The following is a 25,107-nucleotide window of genomic DNA, read 5'->3' on the forward strand; positions in this document are numbered from 1 at the left end:
ACCACCATATTCAAGAAAACTTCATAATTTTGTCAGCTTGGTAAAGGGGAATAGAAGCCCAAGCATTAGGCTCTGATAGACGTGCCCTGGAATCAGTAATTCATCACATACGATCTTGGCAAGCTACTAAACTTGCCCCACCTTCAAATTTCTCAAGTAAAATAAGAAGAAGAAGAAATGCAAAGTTGAATTGTTTCAGGAATTAGAGGTAAAGCATAGATAATGCCTGGCATATGGTGTGTGTTCAATAAATGTTAGCTATATATAATGCTTATGCAGTAGGTGTTTGCTTGTAAGAGTATATAACTACTCCATATTAATTTCTTTTTCCAATTATACTATAAGTTCAATGAGCACAAAATCTTTTTACAGTACTTCTTTAGAATGTTTCACAGTCTAGTAGACCAGTTGGTATACAGTAGTGCAAAACCCATTATCACACCCGTGAAATCACAGGTGCATTAAAAGCTCCTAATTTCCCTAAGAGGAAGAGAAGAGACTGCTTTAGTTGCCAAGATAACAGTGGCCACCAAACCACAGTTGTGACTAAGGAGAGGGCAAGGGGAAGGATTCCTGAGTTGCTAACCCGTGAAGGAGTGTATCTGTATCCACAGAATGGGAGAATGGAAGCCCTGCAATGAAGTCCTGGGCTGGACTGGGCTGTGAAGAGAGTTGGAGGTTTGGGGAAAATGGTAGATTATGGAAGATTTGATACAAATTTAAAGAGAGTTATATGTGAGAGCCTTGTTGTTGTTGTTTTAATGTTTATTTAGTTTTGAGAGTGACAGAGAGAGAGAGAGAGAGAGAGGGGGGGGGAGGGGCAGAGAAAGAGGGGGCAGAGGATCTGAAGCAGGCTCTGCTACGCTGACAGCAAGAAGCCTGATTTGGGGCTTGAACTCACAAACAAGGAGATCATGACCTGAGCTGAAGTCAGATGGCCAACTGACTGAGCCACCCAGGCTTCCCTTTGTGAGAGCTTTTTGAGTGAAGTTATGGGAAGTGAGAAGCATGAGGAGATCTTTGAGGCAGCTCAAAGATCTGAGGCTTAAGTTAGCTCGGAGAACAACTTTCATCCAAATGTAAGACCTATACAGAAGCAACTTAATTTCAACCCCCAAGAAAAGTCAATGAATCAGCTCTGGCATCATAGTAGCATTGTGTACTTTGAAGAAAATATTTTTAAGTACGAAATACTTTATAATTCTCAAAATAATTTATGTTATTTGAAATATATTTTTACATTAAAAACAGATAATTATGTACCTCTACAAATCATTTCTGTCAAAAACCTAGATTGAGAAGTTACTAGAGATTATTAGATTGACTTAACACACGAAGTTGGCGTTTTACCTAAATGATCATGACAGCCATCTTTAAGCATCTGTAAAGTATAAGGGGAAACTAGGAGCTGTCAGCCAAAGGAAGGACTGTTATTTTAGCAGCAGAAAAAACATGGTCAGCGAGTTGAGAGATGTGTAGTTACAAAATTAATTTAATTTTCAATTCACCAAATTTCTTCAGAGTTGAGGGACCTTTCTTAAGCCTGAACATGAGAGTCACATTGATATGACAGTTGGTTGCTTAAAGCTCAAAAGGAAGAGAATGAACCAGGACCCAAATGTGAAGCAATGAACATAGCTCTTTCTATCTCCATAGACAGAGCTGTATATTCCAAAGAGGTACCCTCCCAACAAAAAGGGCTTTGAGGACTGGAAGAGTAGTGAAAGGTCCTCAGACAACTTTTCCAAGCTCTTACACCAGTTCTGTTTAGACTTGGATGACTCCTGAATTATAATAAATAAAACAGTAAGCTGCCCAAAAGGATACCTGTCTGTGTGCATACCTACATCTTTAAAGTTACACCTAAGAACTTTAAGATACTTAAAGGTCACTCGGTTTATACCGATATTTTAATAAAGTGGTATTTATTTTTAAAAAAAGGTTTATATTTTGTACTCTGGGATTTGTCTTTCTTCCAGTTCTCCATATTTGAGGAGGGAGATTTATCATCAGTCCTACAGATTACCCCTGAGGCCAGTGCAAAATGGTAGTAGATATCAGAATTATCTCAGTGGAAGGTGGGAAACATCTCTTGGGAGGAAATACCTGTTTACAGCTCAAGTTAATTTGAGTGGCAGAGGCACAAATAAACAGGGAAAAGGGGCCAAAACACTGCAGAAATGTTCCACACCATTGTACCCATATATTCCATGATATACATAAAATGCTTACTCCACAAATCTCTTTTGGTGTCACTAACTTTTATTTCATTCTTACATTACCTTAAACCTGTTACCCACATACATTTTTCTTCTGCTTCTCACTGGCTATTGTCCTAATTTTATCCCAAAGATTTAAAGAAACTTTGATCTTCTGCAGGGGTGGGAAGAGGCAAAAAGCTAGTCAAATGGTCTCAAAAGTTAGTGGGAAAACATCTGCTTAGAGGAAAACCCTGTTTAAAGTAAATATTTTATTTCATTTGTTTTGTTTTGATTGTGTGAATAAACATAACTCTTAGAGCTGAGAAAAGAAAGTCTGTGAAAGGTAAATAGACCATGTTCAAAGTTTTATGTGGGGCTTTATAAAGGTACCAAACTTAAGTTTTCTTTACATTTGGTCATTGACCTTTTCTTTACAATGCCCAGGACAAGATGCTCCCTATGATCTAAAAGGCTAGATTGACTTTGCCAACTTTGTGGATTACAAAAGTGGCATAGAGGGATTCACAGGCTTGTTCAGGGTCATACAGATCATGAAAGGCAGAGCCTAGCTTCTCATTGAGTGTTCCTTCAACCACCAACACAACATATATTTGGATTTTCTTTCTTCTGAAGACTCTAAGAAGTAACATTTCACAATAAGGCATAGTTTAGTCTCCATACCTTAAAGAGGCATCACTCTACTGTCTTTGAAACAGAATTTTCCAAGCAAAGAATCTAGAAATGGAGTCTGTGGACCCATGGGGACAGAACAAGGCAGAAAGTGTTTCTCTTTCATACATCTAGGTTCAATGTCATAGACTGAAGAACATTGTCATTTCAAAGTCACTTACCCAAATCTGCAGCTTGATTCTCTTTTCATTTTTGAATACAGTTTTTACTTTGAAATCGATCCCAACTGTGCTGACGAATGCAGATGTAAAGGAGTCATCCGCATAACGGAACAGGAAAGATGTTTTCCCCACACTGCTATTGCCAATGATGAGCAATTTGAACATGTAGTCAAAGTTCTGATCAGAGGAGTCTTTCTGGCCATACCTGGCATCTTGGGAAGAGGCCATCTGTGATTAAAAAAAAAAAAAAAATGAGGATCAGTCTTCCGTTTGATATGAAGCTAGCAGCACACTCATTATTGGCCTTGCCAGAAACAGATGTCAGACCACTCAGGAGACCAGATGAGAATGCTCCCCAGTTTTCCTCTGATGCTGGTATCCATGGCAATAATTCCCTGCTGTAAGACAGAACAGCAAATCTTACAGCTCTTTCCAGCTGTGTTGGTGTTTGTCACTGCTCAGCATTCAGAACCAATCAAAGACACCAAAGGAGACATCTATGAGGGTTACATGAAAAGCAAAGATATGAGGAACAGGCCAGAGCATGTGGGCTCTGCAACTTTATAATCCCAGTGATGGACACACCAAAGTGGCTGAACAGCAGGGTGTTTCTTACTGAATTATCTGAATTATTAGAGTCTCTCTTATTTCCTAAGAAAGTGCACCCAAAGCATGTATCTATTTCATCTATTAACATCACATTAAATCATCATCCTAAAATAAATGGTAGTCCCTTTCAAATTAAAAATGGGGATAGCAAGGGGTGTCTGGGTGGCTCAGTCGGTTAAGCATCTGACTTCGGGTCAGGCCACAATCTCACATCATGGTTTGTGAGTTCAAGCCCCGCATCAGGCTCTGTGCTGACAGCTCAAAGCCTGGAGCCTGCTTTGGATTCTGCATCTCCCTCTCTCTCTGCTCCTCCCCTGCTTGTGCTCTGTCTCTCTCTCTCTCAAAAGTAAATATTTAAAAAATGACAATGGCAAGTATTTATGGTTCAAGCACTGTGTGAGAAATTTACTGAAACCTCACAACAACCCAACGAAGTAGATTCATATGAAAATGAGAAAAATGACACTCAGAGCTATGATCAGGTAATGTGCTCAAATTCACACAGGTATGAGTGTCAGAAGACCATTCGAGTCAGGTAATACAGCGACAGGGCTCATATTATTAAACTCTACCTTGTTTCTCAATGATGACTAGGGAAATATGCACACGAGCTCTAAAAGACAATGTAGGAAATATTTAATTATGAAATGCATCAATGAAGAATCCCAGCTGGGTTCATACCTTGGCTCTACCATTTCCTGGCTGTGTGACTTTGAGTCGGTTTATTATTTTAAAACAGTGTGCCTCGGTTCTTTCTCTTACTTGACATGGAAATAATTATCATCTAAGTTGGAACACTTGTGAAATAATAGATGCTATATCTGGAAAGCAGATATGTGAAGCACCTAGTATAGCATAGACAACGATCTTTATGATTAATTATAAACGCTTTACACGGATGTGGATTTTTTTCTCACTTTTTTGAGGACCATCTAAACAGCCATCAGAGCAGATGCTGTGTGACTTCTAAACACCATTTGGCTCAATACAGAAAAGGAGTGTTTAGAACAGTAAACCTCACTGGTTAGTGTACTTCCTTACATTTTCTGGTGCTTTGAATTCTTTGGCAATCACTGTGCTGTCCAATATACCCCAATATGGTAGCCACTAAGCACAAATACCTGTTTATATTTAAATTAATTAAAATCAAATAAAATTTAAAATTCAGTTCCTGAGTCACACCACCCACATTGCAAATGCACAACAGTCACGGGTGGCCAGTAGCTACGGTATTGGACAGCACAGATATAGAGCATTGGCATAACTGCAGAAAATTCTATTGGATGGTGCTAGGCTAGACAGACAGCCTTTTCTCATTTCCAACAAAATCTGATTAACAATAATCTGTCTCTTGGGGAAGGTGGCCAAGAGAGAAGCCTAGGAAGATAGGAGAATGCTTGGAACAGTAAAGAGTGCTCACCCTCATCTAAGACAACATTAGTTGTTGAAATCACATTCATGTGTTTATAAACAATTAAGGGAAAAGGGAAAAAAGGAGACGGTGAGATAACATATTCTCTTTCTACCGATATTTAGTGACAGTAATAGAACACAATAATATGTATAAGAATAAGGACAAAAAGAAAATCTGTATATATTATTAAATTTAAGGGCAGTAAAAATTTTGATGACACTTCACACTTTTTTATTAAAGCTTCAGCATTTGTCTTTTTAAGTCCATGCAACCACACCAATGTCTTCAATAATTACAACTTGCAATGAGTGTTTGCCAATATGCAAAATGGGGCCACTAAAACAGGCAGATATCATGATTTTCCTTTCTGGCCCAGCGGTCTACATGCTAACGTAAACCTCCACCAACACAAGCAGCGAGACAAGAACAAAAATAGGATCATAACTCTGGACTATAAGTTTGAACAATGGTGTCTTGCTCTGATGACTTCTGAAGTCAGGGAACTGTTCCATGTGGCACCCCCATTCCTGCAGACATTGTCCTTTCACCAATTAATACTAACCCCCCTTAAGGAAATGCTGAGGTTAGCCAAGCCTGCAAATGGCCTTTGTTAAGAAGATCTTTCTACCATCTTTTATATGAAGAAGCCCAGATGCTAGGTTCTTGGAGAAAAATGTTCAGCTATGCCACAGTCAGAAAACAGACACTACAACTTTCCTAGAGCTGCCCATACTCAGCCTGCTAGCCTACCATATAGTGTAATCTATCACTTGAAGGGGGTATCCAACTGATTCCTGTGAATCTCTAGGATGCCTTACAGGAAAATGTGACAAAGAAAGCTGCTATCAATCCCAAGTCCTATTCCAAAACCTGCAGAAATATCAACATTATCAACATCAGGCTTTTAAAATGTAATTATAGAGATTTAGATGGATAAAACCATCCTGGGGCTTTCTCTGATAAGAGAAAATGAAGAGGTTCAATTTCAAGAGCTGATATACCTTGTGGGGTCAGCAGCAAAGAAGGTGGTGGGAACACAGAGGGTGTCTATGATGCAGGAGGACAAAGCTGGTAAACAGGTAGGTGTATCCAGAGCCTCTAAAGGACTAATTAGAAGAGTTTCCTAACACACTATTCTTGAAGGTTTTTTTTTTTACTATTTCCTGACTTATATCCCCAATAAGATTCACAAAGAGCCAAAAATATGTGCATTGGGAATGTATAGGTCTTACATTAAACCTCAGAATAATGAAGCAAATCCTGGCCCAGAGGATTAACAAAGAAGTTTCCCTAATCTTGCTGAGAACAGATATGAAGTGGTTTGACAGCATATAAGTGTCAAAGGCACTCGTAGTCACTATGTCAACTTATTGACACTTCTAAATACTAAGTCATGTGAACATTTTCATAGTTTTCATGGGAAAATAGAGCTGTAATTTGAAAACATCAGTACACGTGAAGTAACTTTCCAGAAAGTAAATCAGATTTCATAAGAGATGTAAAAGAGAACTCTTTAAATTGCATTCATCTTGAATTAATTAAAAAACAATCACCGAGTGGAAAGAATCTTTGAGGTAGTCCAACTTTCCACTCATTCCAAGAGTCCCTTCTGCTGGCATGTGAGCATCTCAGGTTAGTATTCTAGCCTGGCCCTTCACACAGAGTGACAAAAAGTTTAGGAGGTTATGAAGCACTATATTTCATTGCAGAACAACTGCAATTGTTATAAATTTCTTTCTTAGATTTAAGTCAAAATCTACTTCCCTATAGCTTTTTCTTATGTGGTCTAGATTCTGCCATATGTATGTATGTACGTATGTATGCATTTGAGAGACAGAGATAGAGAGGATGCATGTGCACGTGTGTGTGCAAACACAGCAGAGAGGGGAGGGACAAAGGAAGGGAGAGAGAGAATCTTAAGCATCCTCCATGCACACAGTGGAGTCCATGTGGGGCTCAATTTCAAGACAGTGAGATCATGACCTCACCCAAAATCAGAAGTCAGATGCTTAACCAACTGAACCACCCAGGCAACCCTAAATTTTGCCTTATAAATCAAGAGAGTTGACTCTTCTCCCATCTGAAAGAACTTCACGTGACTGAAGGAACAAATCACAGCTCCACAAGCTTTTCCTTGGATGATCCCTTTACTCCTTTCCCCTCACAAGACATGTCCAAAAAAATCCCACACATCCTGCTAGATTAAACTGACATCTCTTCAGATGTCAACGTCCCATGGGTGGCCCCCAAAATTGCTCACAATATTCCAGATACAGTAGTGCAGAGTAAAATGAGACTATTATATTTCATCACAACTGACTTAATAAAGTCTTCTCAAATGCTCAGGTCTTTTTTCACATTAACTGTAATAAACACAGGTCTCCCCCATCCCTATCCTTATCCCTATCCTATACTTGGGCAATTGATTTTTTTTTAATGGAAATGCTAACCTTTATATGTACCCTATTACATTTCCTCTTGTTCATTGTAATTTGCAATTCAATTCTGATAATTTTATGTCCTTTCATCAAACACATTACTTATCCCTTCCAGATTTATTTCATTCCTAAGTCTGATCAGTATGCATTTGATTTATTCATTTAAGGCTCTGATCAAAATGCTAATGAGTTTGTAGACAAACAGCAATAAACTTTTTACCCTGTTAAATATACATGAATCTGTAGATGAGATTTCTACAATATGTCAAGGAATTTGGCAAATTTAAAGCAAATCCTTAACCTCTGGGAGTTGGTGTCTTGAGAAACCACTGTTGCCCTCCTAGGTATGCCTTGGTTCAACTGCAGGTGAACAGATCATGGATTTCATTGATGTGTCAGTTTTCATTTCACTTCCAGCTCCCCCAGAAGTCCTACTGACTAGGGACCAAACAGATTACCTCTGACTAACATGTGCAATCACAGCCCACTTCAGCATTTTTGACATTTGTTTTTCAAAATAAAGGGGAAAAGCAAATTATTTTCAGGGAGTCCCCCGGGCACTTAAGAATCTAAATTGTACTAAGCCACTTTGTGGATCTCATGAGAAACACAAAAACAAGTCATTTTAAGTTTACTGTGTTCCCACTACTACTACTGATAACAGCCTGAGGGGCAGTGAGAAGATGAAGGAGGATAAATTATACAGAAAAGGACATGTAGTTCTCTGAAACTGGAAGGATAAAAGCAAGGATGAGGCAGATGTATTTAAGGGCACAAATGCACAAAGTAGTTTCAAATCTCAATCACTGCTACCTGGCAAAAAAAGAAAAATAAGAAGAGCTATTCCTGAGAGCTCTAAAGTCAAGACTAAAACTTGAAAACCAATAAGGAAAATATGAAAAGTTAAGATTCCCAAATGTCCGTCATCTGGTCCCCAGGTGGTTTCTCCTGGGGAAGGTCCCGGTCTGGGCACTTTGTCGCCTTCCCGTCTCTCTCTGAATGGACCAGAATTGTGATGTTCTAGGCAGTCTCTGGCCAGCAATTTCTCCATGTGTGTGTCTGCTGCTGTTTGTTCTGGAATGAGCCAGGTGAGAAGCAGTAGAACACTGTTCATGCCACTGTGGACACAGCACCACTTAGCTGAGAAGATGCTGTCCAGGAAACTGGAAGCAGCCAAGGCACTGGATAATTCCAACACTGACCCCGGCTCTGAGGGAAAGGCCTGGAAAAGTAGGGCAGCATTCAGAAACTGCCTTGGTCTCTTTTCTTTGTCAGCAGGGAGTGAATTACTCTTTCACGGGACTCAAGGGAGAATGTGTATGATGGTATGCCAAATGATAGTAATGCTTCCAAGATGCAAATCACTGTGTATTTTAAAGGTACTGCTTAGGCTAAATTTCACAACACTCCTTTTAGCCCATTTCTGAATCTCTATCTCCTGCACAGCTTCTCTAGTAGAAGAGTATAACTTTCAGCTTATGTACGGAAAGATGGTAAAATGACTGCAGTAACAGCCCTTATAGGCACTGTACTATATGCTTTATATATATTATCACACCTAATCCTGTTACTCCCCCAGGATTTCACTATTAGTACCCCCATATTAGAGAAACTGTGTGTTTTTAAAAAGGGCTTCTTTTCTCTCCTCCTGCCAGAAGCATGAGGGGATTTTCTCTAATCCTCACTGTGAGAACTTGACAGGGGTTCTGAAGGCAAAATTCACAAAAGTGTGCCCCCCACTGGCCCCACCAAACTGCACCCACTAGAGGTTTTATCTCTTGGATTTGTCCACAGTGAGGCACCAGCAATCCACCAATTACAGCTCATGTTTTCCTACCTCAGTACTGGTTCCCATGAAGGTTTCTGTTCCAGGAATTTGTGATTCTCTTTATCAGGTTATCTGTCCCTCCAATCTAAGGGGAGCATTTTTCTCCATGACTTCAATTCTCTGGTGAATCTAAGAGTTGGTAAGTTTTACTTTTTTTTTTTAGATTTTTGTTTTTCTTTTTTAGTTTTTAATGTTATTTATTTTCGAGAGAGAGAGAGAGATAGCCCAAGAGGGGGAGGGGGCAGAGAGAGAAGGAGACAAATAATGTGAAGCAGGCTCCAAGCTCTGAGCTGTCAGCACACATGACCTGAGCTGAAGTCAGACACTTAACTGACTGAGCCACTGAGGCGCCCCAACTTTTTTTTTCCTCATGTGAGGATTGCAGTGACAACTTCCAAGCTCCTTAGCTACCGGAGAAGAACCCAAAGTCATTATCCCCATTTTGAGGAAACTAAGTGTATTTGAGAGGAAATTTAAGTAGGAGGTCCTGGTTTTCCAATAGGTTATCTTGATTTCTCTCAGTCTGTATACTGAGCCCTCATTACCTGGACCAAATGTGTTCTTCAAGAGTTACAGACATATGGGTTCAGCTAGTTCACCCTTCTCTTCATCAGACTAACAAGCCTCCAATTTCTACCACAGAGGAGAATATTCGAAGAGGTAAGGACACTTCTCTTTGCTTCTAAAAAAAATACATTCCTTTGTTGAACAAAGGCATGACTTCAATTTGATATATTTTTAAATTAATTATAATGGTTTTTGAATCTTCTAGGAAGTCTAGGTATGTATTGCTACAGTGTCAAGAAAAATGAAGTTTATCAAAGCATGTAAAAACTATTCCTACTAGTGTCAAAGACCAGCGTTCTCCAGCCCATTCTCTACCTCAATCCTGGTAGTTACAGAGGGTTCCCAGAGGGAAAGAGAGCCTGTACAGAGGCCAGGTAGCAGCCCAGTAAAGGAGATGCCCAGGCCATAGAAGAATGTGAGCAAGGTTCTCTGGGAAGAGAGAACCACAGGAGTGGGAGAGCTCTCCAGAATCTTATGATGCAATCCTGACAGTTGCAAAGAAGCACAGCCCTGGTCCCAGCGGCTCCTGCACATCCTCACGGATGCTGAAGCCAGACAGTCATTAGTGCAGTCCTGATGAGTCCGGCTACAGCAATTCATGCCTTATAAATCACAGCATGAAGGAAGGTTAGAAAACACGATTCCACTTCTTTTCTAGAAGTTCTGAAATTATGTGCATGCAGATGCATCTGTGAAAAGAAAACTATAGTCTTCATGTGATGTGAATATGGGTAAAGAGCACATACTCTGTGGTCAGGCTGCCTGAGAAGGAATCCCAGATTTTGCTACTTGCATAAACTTGGTCACGATTTTAAATTTTTTGTTATTTTTTTAGGTATGCTAAGCTATAATTTCCTCACCTATGAAAGAGGAATTATAGTAAGATCATCAAAGTAAAATTGTTGGCATGTGTTATATCCTTGATCAAACCCATTCACTTTCTTCTCCAACTCACATTGGCACTACTCTCTGAAAATGGGAATGGTCAATTTTGTGAAATTTTCTTCCTCTCATTTCCTAACTTTAGAGGGCATGAGGTTTGACACCCAACACTTCCACTCTGTGGAGCTGCATAATTGCTGAGATAAACATGTTACTCTTTCACTTAAAATATTATGACATGGAACAAATAGCACTCATCAAAATGCCTCTCAGGACAGAAGCTGAGACCCAAGCACAGACAGAAGTGTTCTGTGGTCTAAAAGGCTGCAGGGAGGGGTATGTGGCCAGTGGCCATATGCCCTGTGATATGACCTCTCCTGTGACATTGCGGCTGCGCAGGAACTTGTAGAGAATTCCTAAACTCATGAAACTCTTGAGTATGAATGAGCTTTTGTAGAAACTGGGAGAGACCTGAGTTTCATGTCTGCACTAATAAGGGGGCAGAATTCAAGTAATACATGGTATGAAAAGCATGAGAAAGGAAGCTCCAGGAACTTGAATGATAGGGAAACTCTCCTCTTATGTGGCCTTGGAGTTGGTTTTAAGTGAAATTCACCCTAATTTCTGATATTAAATTTGGTAAATCACCAAAGCCCACAATATTATTATAAACACCAATACTGTAACATAACTTCAAGGTTGCTAAGAGACTAGATCTTCATTGTTACCAGCACATAAAAGAAATGGCAACTGTATAACCTGATAAAGTTGTCAGCTAACTCCACAGTGGTAATCATATTACAATACATAAATGTATCAAATCAACATGTTATATATCTTAAATTTATACAATGTTACATTTAACTATATTTCAATAATAACAGTTTTTAAGTCACAATATCATTATTTCAAGGTCAGAAATCATTAAAAGGCTTCCATATATAAACATAAACATATATATATAGAGATATAGATATAGATATATAGATATAGATATATAGATATAGATATAGATATATAGATATATAGATATACATATATATACATATAGATATAGATACAGGTATAGATATATATAGTACCTTACATACAATCTGGTTATCTCCATCTTTTCCCAAAAACCTTCTAAAACAATGACTACAGGTTTTCATAAAAATAAAATTCCATATAGAAAAAGAGAAATAGAAAAGCAAGAGCAACAAAAGTTTGGGATTTGGAAGTGAATGACTAGAGAAGAGGGATTCCTAGGCCTGCACAAAAAACCTTAATGTGCAGAATCTGAAATGGTCTTGGGAATGGAGATGGCAAGTGTCCTGATTATGGGGTGTGGCTACAGTGACCAGCTCTCCTAGTTTTCCTCAAACTGAGAGGTTTCATGGGACATTGCAGGGCTTTCAGTGCTAAAACCCAGAAAGCTGGGATGGTTGGTTACCCAGACTAGGGCATGCAAACAAGACAAATGGTTGAAAATCCAAGCCCCACATAGCCAAGAAACCATCTTCCCCATATGCAACTTTTTTTTAAAGAAAATTGAGTTTTAAATATTTTTAAAATCAGCAAATATTCTTGACATTCATATTTCCTATATGCAGATGGCAATCTGTCAATTTATACAAATTAAAGGGACTCTCTCTTAGCAATAAAATGTAGAGAACCACTTAAAACTTTTCTCACAGATATGGATAAAATACGCATAAAGCTTTCTCATCATTTCTTGGTAGCAAAAAATAGCAGACATGTTGTTCTCAAATACCTGCTCTCTCTAGTTGGATACATTTTCATTCAGGAACACAAAACGAGATTCTCATAGGATATACTAGATCCTAGATTTCCAAAACCGGGGAACTGTACCTGAATTCTGCAGAATCAAAATATTCAGTATCAGCCCAGGCATCTATAATTTTTAAAGTATCCCATATGATTATTTTGACCAGACAGTTTGGCATTCTTTGGATTAACAAATTTCCACATGGAAATCAGGGTAGGTGTCCATTGTCAAGGCCTCAGGGATATACAAAAGAGGAGACTGAGTAATCTGACATTTAGGCTGAGATCCAGAGGAAGTGGAAAATGGGATCCTAGCACTCTCTGCTGCTGTCTTCACCAGTTAGTAACCCCTTCTGCCAATAGCGACAACAGATCTCATCCCCATAATGCTGACTCTGCAAAGAAATTCCTATACTCTAAGAAGGCCCAGTTTGCCCAGGTAAGCTGATTTCTGAGAAATCTGTTAATTATCTTAGCCCTGGTAAGAGCCAGAACCTTCTAAGGCCAGTGATGCTCACTGGGAAGTCTCTGTCAGAGTGTGAGGAAGAATGGCATCATAAGAAGTAGTAATCAATTTTGCAGAGCAAATTGCAGAGCAAATGAGGCTGTGTGCCGCCCAGCTCTGATGAAGGTGGCCTTGACTTTCTCTATCAGTCAATTCAAAAAATAACACACAAGTGGACTTTACTTCCCCTAACTCCATAAGAAAGCACCTGACAGCTACAGGAGGCCAGTGTCTAAGTTGAAACCACAAGGTAAAGAATGTCTCTTGTAAGAGCACTTCTTCCTGAGAAGAAAATAAAATGTAAACAGAATAAATATACTCAGTACTCTGTGGTATAGTGAAAAGACTCTTCTAAAAATACCTAGCAAAATACTCTAAACATTCCCACTGGGGAAAAAAAGCCTAAATATTAATATTAATATATGTATTTCCTAAGGAATTTTTATCACCAAACATTTTTAAAACATCAACCATTTTAAAAATAATAAACATTTCAAAAACATTAAAAATGATTTTAAATAGGTAAGCCTTGAAAAATACCTCCAGAGATTTGCTACAGATTCCTTCCAAATCCTAACATTTCTCTTCTCTTATTCCATTCATCAAGGTAGGTCATGTAGAGGGGCAAACACCCCATTGTACATGCACTTATGACACAAAGGAAATATCTGAACCATTCTTGGGAAGCTGGGTGGGTTATTATTTTATGTATTTGTGTTTCTATGTCATTCAGGTTCACCGATTAGAATGACTTCCCAAGCCCCTTTGCTAGTTACAATCATCCCTGCTTTTCATTCAAAAGCTACTGCTACTATTATTTGCTACAAAGGACAGGCCCATCCATGCACAGTTACAAAAGAGCATTCACATCCACAGGTGTACTGTGTTCCAGTTGTCCCTTTTCGTCAGTCCTACCACTCAAACAGGTGTTCAGTGAATTACAACATTCAAAAGAAAAACCATCTTTTATTGCTAACATCATAGATGAGTATCATGCAAGGGTCATATTTTGCTAATTGGTGCATGTATTCTTTCTTGAAGCTCTATAAAGCTGCTGCAGCTATGGCCATTTGAACAGAACTTATTCCTCAGTGTTGGCTTGCAAGTTTTTCTAATTGATGAGACTCAGACATGCATCTTAGCCACTGTATGACTAACAACTAACACCCTTGATGGGCTACAGTTAGACTAAGAGCAGGCAGACTAACAATGAGAGATTCAATGCCTCAACTCTTTTTTATTTATAATGTTTGTTTGTTTGTTTTCAGAAAGAGAGAGAGAGAGAGAGCAAGCAAGTAAGGGGCAGCAAGAAAGGGACACAGAGAATTCAAAGCAGGCTCAGCACTGTCAGTACAGAGCCTAATGCGGGGCTCAAACTCACAAACCATGAGATCATGACCTGAGCTGAAATCAAGAGTCAAACGCTCAACCAACAGAGCCACCCAAGTGCCCCTCACTGCCTCACCTCTTAAAGTCACATTATGGTTTGGGTTCCCGGACATAAAAAGCTGAGGGTGTAGAAGCTAAGTGACAATGCTGCCAGGTTTTCCTCAGTCAGGAGGTCAAGTAGGCACAAAATAAAACTCTTAGGCTTGCTAGATCAAAATTCCTAATATGGGATCCAATCCAATCAGCTTATTGGACAGCAGGGAAACTGCTCAGGAAACCCTGACCTTATCTTTTTACGATTCTGTAAGCAAATGAAAACCTAGAACTTTCACTCCTATGGTTTCATCATTTAATAGATAGAAATATTTCACAACCCCCAAAAAACTGACATAAAGCTGTAAACCAATCTGAAACGTGCTGGTGTTTGAAAAGGCATTTTGCTTCTGCACAGTTGAAGCTATTAAGGAATATATTCATTGACAAAATAAAGCAATTGTTAAAATGATTTTATTTTTACAATTTTGCACTTTGTTCAAATTTTTGAAAGTGTCATAAAGCCCACAATTTTATTTTCAAGACACAAAGAAAAAAGTGCAGCATCACAAATGCAATGATGAATAGAAATATAAATGATAGAAATTAAAATGTAAATGTATTTATGGTTACATAAACAAATTATACAAAATACACAAAATAAATTTCCTTCATTTATATTTCATGCCAGTAATCTACAAGGAATAATTAAATCACTAATATTTTTATTTACATTTCTATCTCACCATTTCAATGAGCAGCTCACAGTAGTTTTTTTGTTTGTTTGTTTGTTTTTTGGGTTTTTTTTTTTTTTTGGTTTCTGCACCATACCAGAAATAAACCCTATTAAACCTTCCAATATCCAAACATGTCACCCCAAGAGCTTATATGTATCTTTTCTTGACAGTATGTTTCTATTGTAAAAGAAGCCAACACTGAGCCAAAAGTAACTGAAATGAAGAGTGCCTCAAGGGTACCTCAAGGAGCTTATCAAGAGGTTACAGGCAGCAAAAGAGTTAGTGAAGATAAATCAACAGAAACTGTAACATTTAAGAGAAAGAAAAAAAATAGAAGAGCTTCAGTGATTTTGGGAACCGTCTAAAATCTAATATAGATATTGGAGTCTCAGATGAAATATGGGGGGGGTGCCTAGTGCCTAGGTGGCTCAGTTACTTAAGTGTGTGACTCTTGACTTCGGCTCAGGTCATGATCTCACAGTTCATAAGTTTAAGCCTTGTGTTGAGCTCTGCACTGACAGTATGGAGCCTGCTTGGGATTCTCTGCCTCCCTCTCTCTGCCCCTTCCCTGCTCATGCTCTCTCTCCCTCTCTCTCAAAAATAAATAAACATTTACAATGGGATGGAAAAATATTTGAAGATACAATACATAAATACTTTTAAAATTTGGTGAAAAACATGAACTTACATGCATTAGAACCGCATTCAATCCCTAAGCTGGTTAAACGTAAAGAAAACTACATCTAGGCAGACCATAGGCAAACTCTTCAAAGTCGAACAGAAAACAGAAAAAGGGACAAATACCATAATAAAGTATTACGAAAAACAGCTGACTTCATATCATGATGGAGGTCAGCAGACAATGAAATAACCTAAAATACTGAAAGAAAAAAAAATCAACAAAACCTTTATATGCAACAAAACTATCATTCAAAAATGACGGTAAAATAAAAAGCATTGGCAGATAAACAAAAACTGAGGGAATCTGTTGTCAGCAGATCTGTACCACAAGAAATGCTAAAGGAAGTTGTTTGGGCCGAAAGAAAATGATACCAGATAGAAACTCAAATCTACAGAAAAAGCACCAGGTAAAACAAATAAGTAGTGGGCAAACATAAAAACAGATACGTATGTTTCTTTTGCATTCTTCCAATTAACAAAAATGCATATGATTGTTTAAAGCTAAAAATATAGAACTGTATTGAGGGCTTGTAACAAATGCAGATGTAACACATATGACATGATTTCACAAAGAATGAGGTGAATGAAATTATATTATTGGAAAGTAACTATATTTTATGTGAAGTAATACAATACCAACTAGACTATATAACAAGTTGCAGACACGTATTACAATCCTTACAATAAACACCAAAAAAAATGTAAACATGTATAGTTGAAAAGCCAACACAAATTATACATGCATAATTAGTTTTCAACTGCTGCTATAATGGATATTTAAAACAACACCCAGTCATTATTTGAGTCAGAAGTCTGGACATAGTGTGACTCAGCTGGGTCCTCTGCTCACTCTGCTCAGGCCTTACAAAGCCAAAATCAGTGCGTTGGCAGGGCTGGGTTCTTACCTAGAGGCTCTGACGAAAATCCAACTTCCAAGCTCATTTAAGTTGTTGGCAGAACTCACTTGCTTGTGGTTGTAGGACTGAGACCTTTTTTTTTTTTTTTTTTTTTTTGACATATAGACATCTTCACCTTCAAGCAACAAGCCTCATGCTTCAAATCTCTGGCTGTCCCTGTGCCACATCTCTCTGACTACAGCCAGAGAAAGATCCCTGCTCTTAACAACTCATGTGATTAGACTGGACCCAGCTGATAATCCAAATTAATGTCCCTACTTTAAAGTGTATAACATCCATTACATCTGCAAAGTCCCTTTTGTTATGTAACAGAATTTATTCATATGTTCCAGGGATTAGGCCATAGATAACTTTGGAAGGGGGATGGTAGCTAGTCTTCCTACCACAACACATGAAAGGGAGATAAATTACAGATGACAAATAGATAGAAGAGCTGAATGATACAGATATTTGTATATATTTTGATAGTTGAAGTTGTTTAAAGATTTTTTTTCTGCAAAGTAAACTCTAGGTTCCAATAGCTTCATTTATGAACTCTATCAAACACTCTATGAATCAAAGTAGACCAATCTTAGATATCAAAATCATTCAGAACACGGGTGAAAAGAACACTTTTCAGCTTGTTTTATAAGGCCTGCATAATTCCAACATTATAACATCATAAAAGCATTACAAGAAAATTATACACCAATATCCATCATTAAGTTAAACGCAAATATCCCAAAAGAAATATTATCACACTGAATCTAGCAATATATAGAAAAAACAATGCATCGTAGCTAACAGGGGTTTATCTAAGGAATGACAGATTAACTAAAAAAGTCAATCAATAGAATCCAACAAAATATAGGAGATTAATCAAGTGATCACCACAATAGATGCAAAAAAAATGTTTTGACAAAATTCAACACCCATTTAATGTTAAAAACAAATACTCTCAACAAATGAGGAATCAAAAGAAATTTTCTCAATATAATAAGGGTATCATACAAATAACAACAACAGCAATAACAACAAAACTATAGCTGAGCTCATACTTAATGGTGAAAGATGGAAGGCTTTCCCCCCTAAGAATGTGAACAAGATGAGGAGGTCTGTTCATCATTTCTACTCAACATTGTATTGGATGGCCTACACTATGGAATGAGATAGGAAAAAAAAAAAAAAGGAGATCACTGGAAAGGAAGAACTGCCTTTATTTGCAAATGATGCTATTGTTTATGTAGAAATTCTTAAGCAATCTAAAAGAAAAACCTACTAAAAATAAATAAATGCAGCAAGGTCTCAGGACATAGTCAAGATAAACAGATCAAAGGAAGTGTAGAGTCGAGATACATATATAGAAACCCCACCTATAATTAATAACCTATATTTCATCAAAATAAAAGCATATTCATCAAAAAACACTATTAAGTATTAAAGCTACAGACTGGCAGAAAATATTTTTAAATATATATTTTAATATATATTAATAAATTAAATATATATAAACATTTACATATATCTGGCAAATTTACATAAATACCTGCAAGTAAATAATAAAACAACTCTCCATAAAGACCAAAAGGCTAAACAGACACTTATCAAAGGAAGATATACAAATGACCAGTAAACAGATGCAAATGTCCCCAAATCACTGGTCATCAGGAAAATGCAAATTAAAATCATAATGAGATACCACAAAACACTCATTAAAGTGGCCAAAATTAAAAAGACAATTGACACCATATGTTGTTTAGGATTGTAAAGCTACTGGAATGCTCACATACTGCTGATAAGAATGTAACATGGTACTACCATTTTGGCTAAAGATTTGACATTTTTTAAAGAGCTAAATGTACACTTACCCTTTATCCTACCAATTCTACCTCTACCTATTTACCCAAAAGAAATGAAAGCATATTATTAGATAAGACTAATTTGATAATGTTTACAGCCTTAATCATAATAGTCCCAAATTGGAAATTACCTCAAAATCCACCAACAGGAAAATGGATTTCAAAAGTTTGGTAGATTGATAACAAAAGTATAATATGCATCAAAAAAATGGAACGGTTATTGATACGTGCAACAACACAGATTAATCCCATACACATTATACTACGCAAAATAAGCCAGACTCAAGGGTAGATAGTGTATGTGCTGCTGTATGTTCATATTGTATGTTTCACAGAAGTACATGAAGTTCTAGAATAATGCAAACTAATTTATGATTTAAAAAAAAAGTCAAAGCTTTTTTTTGCCAGTGGATTAACAACAATAACAACAACAAAAAACACGAATGAAAGAACTTTTGGGGTTGATTGGAAATGTTCTATATCTTCATAGTGGTGTGTGTTACATAGATATATCCATTTATCAAAATTCATCAAATTGTTCATTTAAGATTGTGCATTTCAATGTATATAAATATCTCATAAACTGCAAATAAACAAATGAAAAATGCTAAGGTCTATATAATTCAAAATAAAACTAAAAGGTTTCATCTTCACAGGTCATGGTGCCCTACTAAGATGGTTCCTCTAGAACCTCTGAACCCAATGAATGAATGAAAAAAAGGAGAAAATGGTTGGAAAATCTTTTACCTATACAACATTTTTGAGGTGGCACAATTGTTTATACTTAGGTTGAGTGTATGAACAGTCCCAGGAAAACCCATTCCTTAGCATAAAAATGTATTTCTTTCTTGGAATATGATGGTCAGAAAAGGAATTTTCAGTTCCGATATAAGTGTAGAATGGCAGGAAAAACTGTGGTTCTACCATGTAATAAATCTACAACTTCTCAGAATGAAAAAGTGGAAACGGAAAATGATTCTTACATCACAGAAGTTTTTTTTGGTTTTTGTTTTGTTTTGTTTTTTGTTTTGTTGTTGTTGCTGTTGTTGTTGTTGTTTGCTACAGGTAATTCCCCATTCTATCCTCCACTTCCTTTACAGAAGAAAGGTGGAAACTTCCAGATTTTGTTCAAATAGAATAGGAAAGAAGTCCTTGTTTCTCCAATGTCAACTAGAAGTTTTCTCTGTTTCTCTAAGGGGTGAGGACTAAATTTCCATTTCTGATAAAGATAAAGGGATCATCACAAGGCTAGATTTGGTCATGAATCAACAACAATGGAATGCAAGAATGTCATGTATTTTCCATAGCCAAATGAAACAGTGATATTTAGACTTTAATCCTTTGTAAGTTGTTTTTGTATAAAATATGGATGTATTTAATATCTATTATAGTTTTTACCTCAGCTTCATGTTCAGTGTATACCTATATTCTTTCTTAAATCCTACTCGTTTTTAGATAACTTTCTTTTTCTTTTTCTTTTTTTTTTTGCCTCTGCTCCATTCTTTGGATAAATGATTTTCTTTGGTTTCCTAAATATTCAGACACTGTACACTTATGAGATGACCCAGCAAGCTTCCAGATAACAACACTGAAGACTAAGCATTAATCAGAGACAATGGATTCCATTTTGGTCCTGCAAGAGAATAAATAAACCTACAAGAAATTTAAATTCAGGAGACAGAAAGCAAACCACTTTTTAAAACATTGGCCCTTCTCAAATATTTGGTTTAGTATATACAACCTTATTTTACAAACAGGACAATTTTTCTTTCTTATAAACCAAATGAATGAATCATGTCATATCAATAGTACCCCTCATTCTTTACATCACCTCTGTGTGTCTTGTGTGTGTCCTTGAGGAATTCAATAATAGAAGAAAGAACATACGCTATCTAGAGAGAAATCTGGCAGATTTTGATTCTGTCATGTTAGAAAAGTTATTGAATCTTAATAAGCTCCAGTATCTTGCCTGTAATTAGGGTAATGGCAACCTCTAGGATTGTTTTGTATTTCTCTCTCTCTCTCTCTCCCTCTCTCTCTCTCTCTCTCTCTCTCATTTACACACACACATACACACAGACACACACACACACACACACACACACACACACTGAGATCTGAATGCAAGGAATAGTGCTTGACACAAACAAAGTACTAGATAACCTGGAATTTGTTCATTCTGGCTCTTGAATCAAATGACAACTGTTCATCAGAATTTTGCCCTCAAGTCATGAGCACTGCTATCCCCCATTTCATTTGGCCTTCAGGATTTATGGACTCACTGAATGAGAAAAAACAAAATGACCATCTCTTGCATTAAAATTCTAACCCATCATCTGGAACACTTACCAAATGCTATTCCTGGTTATTTAGTCACAAAGGAAATATAGATATCAAAAACTATCATTATGTATTATTTTAATAGTCACTATAAAAAACAATTATTATCCCTCATTTTGCACCAACTCAGAGGGAAATATTCTTCAGAAAATATGCATATATCAAAGACAACTATCTTGCATAGACCACCAGGCTATTTATATAAGTACATCAAATGCTTTTTAAATGACATTACATAATTTTTTAAAAGGCTTCCTTGAATTAATTATAAGGAAATTAAGAAGTCAACAATTAAAGAGCTTGTTTTGTTCCACATCAACAAATGAACTAAATATTTTTAAATGGGGAAAAGAATATCTTAGGATGATTAAACTGTAAAATGGGGATTTGCTTGTGACTCATTTTCAGAAACCTAAGTTTTCTCCAAAAAAAAAAAAATCTGGAGGCATGTATCTCAAATGATGATGTGGTTCATTGAGTCTTTAAATGGAAAATAAGAAAAATGTCAAGTATTTATCTTGTTGCATTTTCATATATCAAAGCCACCTGGAATGTGATTATGTTTCAGAAGTATGGGTCCTGAGACATCACTTGCCATTGTAAAAAATACATAAAGCATGTTTAGAGTTTTTGTTCTTCCTATCATTATATATATTTGAAAACCTGATTGTAATAGAGGGTCATCATAACAACAATTTACTTGTTAAATGCAATCAGTGGATGTGTTTTAATTAAATATACCTCAGAAAGTAGTCTTTGATTTCTTAAAATACACATATAATTTATGATAGAATTTGGACATTTGATTTTTAAATTTCAAAAATCTAGTCCAATGAATAAAATACAATATAAATATAAAAATAACTTTATCCACTAGTAAACTAATTTTATTACCTATTTTTATATTAATTTTTCATTAAACCTTTGATTAAAATATAGAATTAAATATACCTACTACACAGTTGATATGAAATAATTTAAAATTCTTCCTAACGCATTAATTTCATTCAGTTCTATAACATTTTAATGGCTCTTATAAACATTCTAAGCCACTCTTCAAAGAAAATTAAAAGCAAGATGCAACATAGCTATTTTTTTTTGTAATTTATTTTGACAGACTTCAGTGTGTATATGAGGTTGACTTAAATACTAACAATCTACTTTTAAAGTCTACTGTCAATGTTTACTTATAATCAAATATGATTAATTTAGCCACTTGGTTCCTGGAAGTGCCTCCAGTAATGGAAAATTATCATAAGCCAATATATCTTGATTACAACAGCTTGTACCTTTATTGTCTGTCCAGATTCTTTTCACATCAGGTCTATAATGAAAAGCTCAGCCACAAACAGAGGTATTAGAAGATACACAATGGGGCCACTGTTTTCTTGAACAAATCAAATTTTCAATAACTCATAAGGTAATTTGAAGGCTTCCATTAAATAATACTTCAACAAACAGTTACATTCTACACATTTTTTTTTTCATTTAACAGTCGGGTCACTGTGTACCTTAATATACATAACCCATAAAATCAAATTAAACCGAAGCATATGTTAAAAGTCTTTAATTTGTGAAGAAAACAATTGGGAAACGTTTAGGCAAAAATTAAAAGCAAATATTTATATTGTTAGATTTGGCAGGAGAAGTGGGTTCTCAAGAGAGACAACATGTTCCAAATTGTGTGTTCCATTCTCCTCTCAACCCCATTCATAAAGTGCCCCTCTATTACGCAACGGCATCACTCTGCTAGGTTAATGAACGCAGGCTGGTGTTTAGCATTAACTGGTTGTACATAGAAACTAAAAAGCACACTCATTTTTACTTAAAAACAAAATTTGTCTAGGCAGGATGCTTAGGCAGAGGCATCTTTCCATAGAAGTCGAAGTAAGCAAACCTTAGAATGTGACTGAAATGCGGAATGAGAACGTACAACAAATGGGCACACCACTCAGGAAAGCTCAGAGGGGGTTCTTCAAAATGCAAGAGTAAACCAGTTTTGCGGACAGAGATTAAAGGCTGCCGTGCCTCTGGAATGTTTTTACTGTTTTCCCCTGATACTACTAGCACTCTAATTGAAGAAAGGGGACTTTGGGGGACCCCAACATTGTCTTAGCCTTTTTTAACGCGCTCTTAACCAAGTGGAATTCGCTCTGTCCCGACTCCAAGAGAGACCCCGCAACCCCAAACCTCAAGTCCGTGCACTTGCACAGGGATCACAAATCAGGCCAGCCAAAAGGGAAGATCAATGTCAATAGGAGACTGCATGTTTCCCTGACTTTTGTTTGCTCTGGTTTACATTTTAGACAGACACTCACACCTTCCTTTCAGAGCATGGGAAGGAAATGAATAGACGTATCCCTCATCGACAAGCCAATTACAGCCCCGTGGAGCGTAGAGGAACCCAACAGTGTCCCCAGGACCGAGTCTGAGCCTAGATCTTCCCAGAGGTCGAGCACAATTTATGCTTGGAGCAAGGGAGAAAGAAAGCATCTATGTCAATTCCTCCTGAGGCCACACTTTCTGTATAGACCCACCTGCATGGGAGCTTCGTGTCTCATTGTTCTCAAAATGTCCTTCCTCTCTGGTTAAGACAGCGCTGGCCGGGGGGGGCTCGGTCAAGCTTGCACAGCCCGCGAGCTCCACGCTCCACACTCTGCACTCTTGGGGTTCACTAACCGGCTCCAACATCAGCACCGGAGCTGTCCCCTCCTTGGCGCCGCACACGCGTACTGGCCGGGAGTCCCGCGCGCTCCTGGGAGTTGTAGTCTTGTTCCACGGAGCTTTTCTGGCCCACCGGCAAACCCTGAACTACATCTCCCGGCAAGCAAGCAATAAACAGGCTAGCTCCTCCAGACGGACTTGGCCGCGGAGCCTCCCTTCTCCTCCCTTGGAATCGCTCCTGGTTGTTACTGCTCCCAGCTTCCCGGCCCATTTCCTAGCGAGGTGCAGCCAAAAGTGACTGCAGCTCGTATCGGCGGGGATTTTTCTTTTCTACTCACAGCCTTCCGTGGCTAGACTGTGATTTCCTGGTGAGGAAACCCACTACCTTGTGCTAATTCCCAATGCAAACGAAACCGGCGCTGCGTTCTGGGACTCTCCGCTCTACACCTTATCCCGAATCGGGAAAGTTTACATATTAACATAGGCAGACCAGGGTGGTTTTACAATCTCATTCAACAAACGCGGGGGAGAAAGATGATTAGCACACACATAAAGGGGTTCACTCGCACAATTGCATTGACAAGGCGCTCGCGCGCACACACACACACACCCCAAAGTCCGTCAAAGCGACATTTCGCGCAGAGCATGCAGAGGAACTCCCTTCTGCTCACCTTTCCGTACAGCTCCATTGCAACTCGAGGTTCCGAAACCCTCAGTAACGCCTGCTGCTACAAGAGGTTAGGGTCTCACGCAGGAAGCGGAGCTAAACGCACAACACAATGGAAGGGGTGGGGGTGGCGGCTGGCGGAGGGAGAAAGGAGAGACGCAGAGACACAACTGATTTAGATAGATGGCTTCTTTCCTCTGGAGGGAAAGCGTGGAGACTTCAAGTGGCAGCTGCACAGAAAGGGCTGAGAATCTCTTAGCAAGTGCCAGGGGCGCGATTGCGCTGGGCAGCCCCTTCCGAGGCCCTCCCCCAGGCACCTTCACCGTCATTAGCACGCACACAGCCGCTGCTGGCCGCCGGCTGGAGAGCTGATAGGGCACTGGGTTATTTACTCAAAGCAAGTCACATAAAATGAACACATTCATCACCAGAGCCCAGAAGCACCTTCAGAGAATGAGATAGGAGACCTCTATTAAGTTATCCTGTTCTTTCTTTAATACAGAATTATTTCTTACATTACAAATGCACTCATCCCAGACTAGTTCAAAAACGGTTTAGAAATTGAACCTTACTTTTGTTATACTTTTATTTTCCCCATTTGACTCATAGGTGTGGCTTTCCATGTTCTCTGTACCTATCTAGAGAGACACCCCTCTCTTTTCAAGAGTTAATCAGTCCAGTAATGATTCTTGACTTTTGCACGAGGTCAAAATGATTATTATTATTGGAGGCAGAATGGAAAAAGAATCGACTTGATATTGGCTCAGAGGCATGGAAGT

At 37.9% G+C, this 25,107-nt stretch overlaps 1 protein-coding gene across 2 annotated transcripts in view; it reads right to left on the reverse strand.

The window, feature by feature from the left end:
• The window catches only part of RAB3C (RAB3C, member RAS oncogene family), a 294,417-nt gene extending 269,743 nt beyond the window's left edge, over positions 1-24,674 (reverse strand). The window contains exons 1-2 of one of the 2 annotated variants that reach the window (XM_058731921.1): positions 24,333-24,674; positions 3,053-3,280 (exon numbers count right to left, since the gene is read on the reverse strand). In XM_058731921.1, the coding sequence (XP_058587904.1) occupies positions 3,053-3,280; positions 24,333-24,350 (246 nt within the window). In that variant the 5' untranslated portion in view covers positions 24,351-24,674. Of the gene's footprint in view, positions 1-3,052; positions 3,281-23,534; positions 23,690-24,332 lie in introns of those variants that run through there. The other variant, XM_058731911.1, reaches the window with a different exon arrangement.
• Positions 24,675-25,107: the final 433 nt, after the last annotated feature.

The sequence above is a fragment of the Neofelis nebulosa genome, chromosome 1 (genome assembly GCF_028018385.1).
Source record: "Neofelis nebulosa isolate mNeoNeb1 chromosome 1, mNeoNeb1.pri, whole genome shotgun sequence".
Classification (NCBI taxonomy): Eukaryota; Metazoa; Chordata; class Mammalia; order Carnivora; family Felidae; genus Neofelis; species Neofelis nebulosa.